The 8254-nt window shown below is 46.5% G+C and overlaps 1 protein-coding gene across 1 annotated transcript; it reads right to left on the reverse strand.

The window, feature by feature from the left end:
• Positions 1-958: 958 nt before the first annotated feature.
• On the reverse strand, positions 959-2137 carry LOC125545192 (protein SENSITIVITY TO RED LIGHT REDUCED 1). Its single transcript, XM_048709077.1, has one exon. It carries the CDS (start codon positions 2060-2062, stop codon positions 1181-1183), a length of 882 nt encoding a protein of 293 aa, XP_048565034.1. The 5' UTR covers positions 2063-2137; the 3' UTR covers positions 959-1180.
• Positions 2138-8254: the final 6117 nt, after the last annotated feature.

Genomic DNA, 8254 nt, shown 5'->3' on the forward strand with positions numbered 1-8254 from the left:
ATCATCCTTGCAATGTGCGCAATGATCTCCAACTAGGATCTGGAGGGCTGCAGATGGTGGTCTCCGAGGGTTTTGACCAATGGAAGGGGCGGGCTCCCGTTATGTAAAGATCACAGCTAATTTTCAGTCACATGTATAGAATGAGGTCAGGAGAGATAAATTCAGAATAGAATGAGGTTAGGTAAATCAGTTGAGAATTCAGAATATTATGATGCTATCACTCCTGGAAATAAAAAGATAAATAGATCCTGGGGGTTCTTTAGCGATTTCTTTTCGTTACGTGAGGGGCAAATCAATCTGCCTTTACCTTTCTGAATGTTATAGGATAACAGGCTGCTCAGTGTTCACCTTAAATCATGTGTTATATTTCTCCTTGCATTCTGAGCAAGTGGTTCATACTCATTGTTAAAAAAGGCGCGCCTAGGCTCTAGGCGATAGCAAAACGCCTAGCGCATAACTGCGCTTAATCTGCACATAATTGCGCATAAGCATGCGCTTTGATCAGAAAAACGCAAGGCGGTGGCAAAACGCACAATTAACGCCTAGCGCTTTGTTGAACTATGTTCATACTGAACCTTAATGGTTCCCTTTTAATGAAATAATGTCTACAAAAGAAGCAGCCTTACAGGTTATGTTCTAAGGCAGAGTACCCGTTTCCCATATCAGAACAATCAACCGATAAACCTCGCGGGACACTGGAAATTGGGTCACAGCCAGTAAGTAATGTGGGGACTCAATGTCTAAATTCAGAAAGACAAATGCACAGCTTCCATTCTTGTTCAATGCAAATCAAGATGAAGTAAACACCAAATTTGTTAAGATGCCAACTCTGAATCTTTGCATGCATCTCTAACCAAGTAATATAATCATAGAATTACAGTGTTAAATGCCAACTCTGAATCTTTGAATTTGTTTCCAATCAAGTACTAGTATATAATAAAAGAATTACAGTGATGAGTTTAATTAAGATGCCAACTCTGAATCTTTGAATATATCTCCAATCAAGTAATGCAATCATAGAATTACAGTGATAAATGATGCTCAGATGCTAACTCTCAATGTGTGAATTCATCTCCAATCAAATACTAGTATACAACCACAGAATTGCAGTGATAAATTTTGTGAAGATGCCAACCCTGAATCTCCAAATGCATCTTGAATCAAGTACTAATACATTGGGTTACAGTGATAATTTCTTGAAGGACAAAGCTTGCGAACTTATCTCCGTCCTCTGGTCGACGTCTTGGTCCACCTCGAAGAAATGCCAGCTCGTCTCGTTGAACGCACGGGCGAACCAGTCCTCGTCGTCCACATCCCCGGCCTCGTCGATCCGCTGCTCCCACGCGAACCGCCCTGCCTTGAGAACAAGATTGGCCTTGGCGGCGGGTCCCGAGCGGTTCTCTTCCGCCTGCACAGCGTACCGCCGGAAGCTATTGCCGAGCACGCAGACTCGGCGGAGCTGAGCGCGGGGCTCCCAGTTGGCCACGAGGAGCGCGTCGTAGAGCGACGCCTCGCAGTGGGGCATGTAGAAGAGGGTGGGCTCCTCCACGCGGCGGCCGCACCCGTCGTCGAGGTTCGGGACGGCGAAGCCGAGGGCGACGGCGACGGCGCACTCGACGGAGGAGAGGACGGGGTCGAAGAGGTCGGCCGTGGCGGAGGCGCCCGGGAGGAGGTCGCGGCGGAGGAGTGCCGCGAGCGCGAGCTGGAGGCGCGCGGCCGGGGAGGACTCGAAGCTGCCGACGCCGAGGAGGGAGAGGCGGGCGGGGGCGAGCGAGGCGAGGCGGCGGCAGAGCGGGGAGTCGGGGAGGAGGAGGCGGCGGTATAAGCGGGAGGCCTCGACGCGGGAGATCGCGGCCCGGGCGCGGTCGAGGAGGCGGGAGACGCGGGCTGGGTCGAGGGACGGGTCGGAGGGCGCCCACGGGATCGGGGTCAACGGGAGTGGCGGCGGGGCGTCAAGGTGGGAGGTGGTGACCGGGACGTCACCTCGGCGGCGGCCGCCACGCCGGCGGACGACGGTCCAGTCGGCGCCAGTGGCGACCGCGACCGCGGCGGCGGCGGCCATGGGTTGGGGGGTTGGGTAGACTCGGTTGTGGGTTGGGGGTTGAGAAGAAGACGGTGGATGGAGGCCGTCTAATGGCAAGACTGGACGGTCCAGATATTCAAATACGAGACGGGCCGATTAGTTTTTTTTTTCTTAAGAGACGGGCCGATTACTAGTGCTACAACATTCCTGTGGGTTTTTTTAGAAAACATTCAGTGGTTGGATGGTTAAGAAGATAGTAGTAGAAGATAATTGCATTTTTTAAGGATAGACGATAATTGGTTTGATGCCAATATTTGGCATTGTCAATACTTGGTAACCCAATAATTGGCAATATCAAAAGTTGTCAAAAATTGATAATTTCTTGCATGGTTGGCAAGTAAATAAGGGTCAGTTTTTTTGGGCGGCTTAAAGCATAAGCTGCCTCTTCCCAGTTTAAAAAATAAGTCGCTTCTTAAATTTGTTGAGACTTCTAAATTAGTTATCTCATAACTAGTTTAGAAGCCCCAACGAATAAGAGAGGCGGCTTATGAGATAAGCTGGAGAGGAGATGGCTTATTTTTTAAGCCACCAAAATAACTGGCGCTAACTAACCAAGAGTTAACCAATATTTAACATTTGCCAAATGTTGACATACCAATTTCTGATATCAAACCAATCAACCTTCTTTAACCCATCAGGGTTCAAGTCTTAAACCTGACATTGGCTTGCCTCACTCGGAGCGAGCAAGCCCACCCACGTTCGAGTCCCGGAGGTGACGTGTGGTGCTTAAAGATTTCCTTTTATAAAAATATACCTCCAAAGGCTGGTCCTGAATGGTCTTGTTTTTTTACATTGGTTCTCATATTATTCCTGAATTTATTTCAGGCTTCCGGCAATGTTCGTTCAGTGGGAGAGACGCTCATGTCGACTGCGAGGCGTCTGTGATGACTTCATAAAATGTTAAGATAATATGTCGGCTAAGTCTATCAGAGGTGCTCATAGGAATATGATGTGCGTGTGTGCATTCATAGGGATGAGTCTATGCTTGTGTATGTGAGCGACTTCGATTGTAATGTTCATAGATGACCAATCTCAAACGTGCATGAAGAACCTCGTGCCGGAGATTGGCACCATGCCAATGAGGATTTTGCCGTCAGCACGCCCGAGCCGTGTTCCGTGGTTCCTCGCGACACTCTTGTTGGTGGCGGCGGTTGGCTCGCTGCTGCTGGAAGGGGGCGCGCCGGGATCCTCGGAAATAAGCTCGATGTTTCCCCTAGTATGCAAGAATCCCCTTCGCTTGCTTTCGCCGACGGCAGTCACCATGGTGGCGGTCAATTTGATAGGGACTGGTATGAAGACGGTTCTTGCGACCGGTTCCCAGAGCAAATCATCGATGGTGCTTGAGCTTGGGCGCTCTAGGCGGTCAGCCGGCTTGCAGCGCGGCCGTGCCACCGAATCCTCTGGCTGAAGGGCGGCCAAACCTCTTCCTCCTAGCCTTGAAGCTACATGGGAGGCAGTGCTACTCTAGCTCGATGTTTATGAATTGCTACGGTGAAGAACTCATCGGACCAAGTGGTGATGTCCCCAGCGCCGGTGAGTTTGAAGTCGATCAGGAGTGGCTTGGACCTGACTGCGTTCCTCTTTAGATCTTTGGGGTCCTTTCTGCATATTTTAGGGGCTGCTTTGGAATTTTTAGTTTGTTGTGTATCCTATTGCTCTGGCTTTAAATAAAGTTTGGGGTCCTTTTGGACTCTGCCCTTGTTCAAATTTTTTTAAATGAAGAGCATTGCTCATTCTTCTTAACCAATTTGACCTAGTCTTCTTGTCCATTCTTCTTGCGCTCCATCAAGTGGGCACAGTGGCCCAGGTCAAATGATTCAGGCATTATTCATGCTCTGTTCTACCCCAAACCCCCTCTATTTTTTTCTTCGAAAAAGCGTTTCCCCCCGCTTTTTGTATACAAAGCAACCAACCGAACCATACAGAAATAGGTGCTGGGTCGGAAGCAGCACGGTCACTCCCAAAAAAATGATAGAGAAAAAGCAAAAGAAACAAATGCCGACAACAGCGGATCAACAAAAACGAAGAAGCCTCGCGATTCCTGCGCCCACCGGGATCTTCCACTAGGCTCCAAGACTCCGAAGCGCCGGCACCTATCAACACCTCCAAGAAGGATCGCGACGATGACGACGCTGCTGCCAAGGGTTTCCCCCGGTACACGACGAGGCGAGAGGAAGGGTAGCCCCTGACACCCTCCCGGAAGGTCAGGTGGCACCCACAGGCGCCATCGCACTGGAGTCGGCCATGCCGACAGGGGTTTCCCCCGATCCCAATCCGCACCTCGGGCGCGCCGGAGCCTGCCACCAAACCAACCACCACCCTGCGTCAACGCGGTCTTGAGGCCCCCACGCCGTCTCACCACGGCACCACGAAGTGAGGACAACACGTCGAAGAATCAAAGCCGGGACTAGGGCAACAACACCGTCGGCACGCGGGAGGGGCCCCACCTCCACTGTCAGCGACGGTAGCCATCCGGATGCAATAGCAGGAGCACACCAGGCCCGACCGAGCCCTCGTAGGCCAGTAAAGCTCCCGCCCTCGCGCTGCTGCCGGCACGCTGTCGGTGCCGCCGCCCCACATCCGAGCCGCACCTCCTCCTCACCACGCCGCAAACAACAAGGCCACACGCTACCTCTTGAGAACTTGCGTTGGTTTTCCCTTGAAGAGGAAAGGGTGATGCAGCAAAGTAGCGTAAGTATTTCCCTCAGTTTTTGAGAACCAAGGTATCAATCTAGTAGGAGACCACGCACGAGTCCCTCGCACCTACACAAACAAATAAATCCTCGCAACCAACGCGCTAAGGGGTTGTCAATCCCTACACGGTCACTTACGAGAGTGAGATCTGATAGATATGATAAGATAATATTTTTGGTATTTTTATGATAAAGATGCAAAGTAAAATAAAAGGCAAAGGAAATAAATAACTATTGGAAGATTAATATGATAGAAGATAGACCCGGGGGCCATAGGTTTCACTAGTGGCTTCTCTCCAGAGTATAAGTATTCACGGTGGGTAGACAAATTACTGTTGAGCAATTGACAGAATTGAGCATAGTTGTGAGAATATCTAGGTATTATCATGTATATAGGCATCACGTCCAACACAAGTAGACCGACTCCTGCCTGCATCTACTACTATTACTCCACACATCGACCGCTATCCAGCATGCATCTAGAGTATTAACTTCAAGAGAACAGAGTAACGCTTTAAGCAAGATGACATGATGTAGAGGGATAAACTCATGCAATATGATGAAAACCCCATAGCCTCTCCAATCACCATACACCAACACCAACCCACAATTGATCATAAACACCATAGCCTCATCATAAACCCCATCTTGTTATAGGAGCCCTCCGTGATCGATGCCCCCTCCGTGATAAACTCATGCAATTGTGGATTTATGATCAAGGGATAAACTCATGTAAACTACTCACACTTCATCGGAGAGGCTATGGTGTTGGTGTAGGAGCCCTCCGTGATCGATGGCCCCCTCCGGCGGAGCTCCGAAAAAGGCCCCAAGATGGGATCTCACAGGTACAGAAAGTTACGGCGGTGGAATTAGGGTTTTGGCTCGCATCTGGTAGTTTGGGGGTACGTAGGTATATATAGGAGGAAGAAGTACGTCGGTGGAGCAACGTGGGCCCCACGAGGGTGGAGGGTGCTGGGGGGGTAGGCGCGCCCCCTACCTCGTGCCTCCTGGTTGATGTCTTGACGTAGGGTCCAAGTCCTCTGGATCATGTTCGTTCCGAAAATCACGTTCCCGAAGGTTTCATTCCGTTTGGACTCCGTTTGATATTCTTTTTCTGCGAAACCCTAAAATAGGCAAAAAACAGCAATTCTGGGCTGGGCCTCCGGTTAATAGGTTAGTCCAAAATAATATAAAAGTGTATAATAAAGCCCAATAATGTCCAAAACAGATATAATATAGCATGGAACATAAAAAATTATAGATACGTTGGAGACGTATCAAGCATCCCCAAGCTTAATTCCTGCTCGTCCTCGAGTAGGTAAATGATAAAAACAGAATTTTTGATGTGGAATGCTACTTGGCATATTTTCAATGCAATTCTTCTTAATTGTGGTATGAATATTCAGATCTGAAAGATTCAAGATAAAAGTTCAATATTGACATAAAAATAATAATACTTCAAGCATACTAACTAAGCAATTATGTCCTCTTAAAATAACATGGCCAAAGAAAGTTCATCCCTACAAAATCATATAGTTTAGTCATGCTTCATTTCCGTCACACAAGAATGCTCTCATCATGCACAACCCCGATGACAAGCCAAGCAATTGTTTCATACTTTAGTAATCTCAAACTTTTTCAACCTTCACGCAATATATGAGCGTGAGCCATGGATATAGCACTATGGGTGGAATAGAATAATGATGGGGGTTATGTGGAGAAGATAAAAAGGGAGAAAGTCTCACATCAACGAGGCTAATCAATGAGCTATGGAGATGCCCATCAATTGATGTTAATGCGAGGAGTAGGGATTGCCATGCAACGGATGCACTAGAGCTATAAATATATGAAAGCTCAGCAAAAGAAACTAAGTGGGTGTGCATCTGACTTGCTTGCTCACGAAGACCTAGGGCATTTGAGGAAGCCCATTGTTGGAATATACAAGCCAAGTTCTATAATGAAAAGTTCCCACTAGTATATGAAAGTGACAAAACAAAAGACTCTCTATCATGAAGATTATGGTGCTACTTTGAAGCACAAGTGTGGTAAAAACGATAGTAACATTGTTCCTTCTCTCTTTTTCTCTCATTTTTTGGGCCTTCTCTTTTTTATGGCCTTTCTCTTTTTTCCTCATTTGGGACAATGCTCTAGAAAATGATGATCATCACACTTCTATTAATTTACAACTCAATGATTACAACTCGATACTAGAACAAAGTATGACTCTATATGAATGCCTCCGGCGGTGTACCGGGATATGCAATGAACCAAGAGTGACATGTATGAAAGGATTGTGAATGGTGGATTTGCCACAAATACTATGTCAACTACATGATCATGCAAAGCAATATGACAATGATGAACGTGTCATGATAAACAGAACGGTGGAAAGTTACATGGCAATATATCTCGGAATGGCTATGGAAATGCCATAATAGGTAGGTATGGTGGCTGTTTTGAGGAAGATATAAGGAGGTTTATGTGTGAAAGAGTGTATCATATCACGGGGTTTGGATGCATCGGCGAAGTTTGCACCAACTCTAAATGTGAGAAAGGGCAATGCACGGTACCAAAGAGGCTAACAATGATGGAAGGGTGAGAGTGCGTATAATCCATGGACTCAACATTAGTGATAAAGAACTCACATACTTATTGCAAAAATCTACAAGTCATCAAAAACCAAGCACTACACGCATGCTCCTAGAGGGATAGATTGGTAGGAAAAGACCATCGCTCGTCCCCGACCGCCACTCATAAGGAGGACACTCAAAGAACACCTCATGTTTCAAATTTGTTACATAACGTTTACCATACGTGCATGCTACGAGACTTGCAAAATTCAACACAAGTATTTTTCAAGTTCACAACTACTCAACTAGCACAACTTTGATATCACTACCTCCATGTCTCAAAACAATCATCAAGCATCAAACTTCTCTTAGTATTCAATACACTCATAAGAAAGTTTTTACTAGTCTTGAATACCTAGCATATTAGAATTATTTAAGTAAATTACCATGCTATTTAAGACTCTCAAAATAATCTAATTGAAGCATGAGAGAATAATAGTTTCTATAAAACAAAACCACCACTGTGCTCTAAAAGATATAAGTGAAGTACTAGAGCAAAACTATATAACTCAAAAGATATAAGTGAAGCAAATAGAGTATTCTAATAATTTCCGAATCATGTGTGTTTCTCTCAAAATGTGTGTACAGCAAGTATGATTGTGGTAAACTAAAAAGCAAAGACTCAAATCATACAAGATGCTCCAAGCAAAACACATATCATGTGTCGAATAAAAATATAGCTCCAAGTAAAGTTACCGATGGAAGTAGACGAAAGAGGGGATGCCTTCCGGGGCATCCCCAAGCTTTGGCTTTTAGGTGTCCTTAGATTATCTTTGGGGTGCCATGGTCATACCCAATCTTAGGCTCTTGCCACTCCTTGTTCCATAATCCATCAAATCTTTCACCCA

The sequence above is a fragment of the Triticum urartu genome, chromosome 1, assembly GCF_003073215.2.
Source record: "Triticum urartu cultivar G1812 chromosome 1, Tu2.1, whole genome shotgun sequence".
NCBI classification, from domain to species: domain Eukaryota; kingdom Viridiplantae; phylum Streptophyta; class Magnoliopsida; order Poales; family Poaceae; genus Triticum; species Triticum urartu.

Excerpts from the sequence above, each read along its gene's own strand:
- LOC125545192 (XM_048709077.1), bottom strand. The coding sequence starts at position 2,062 with ATGGCCGCCGCCGCCGCGGTCGCGGTCGCCACTGGCGCCGACTGGACC.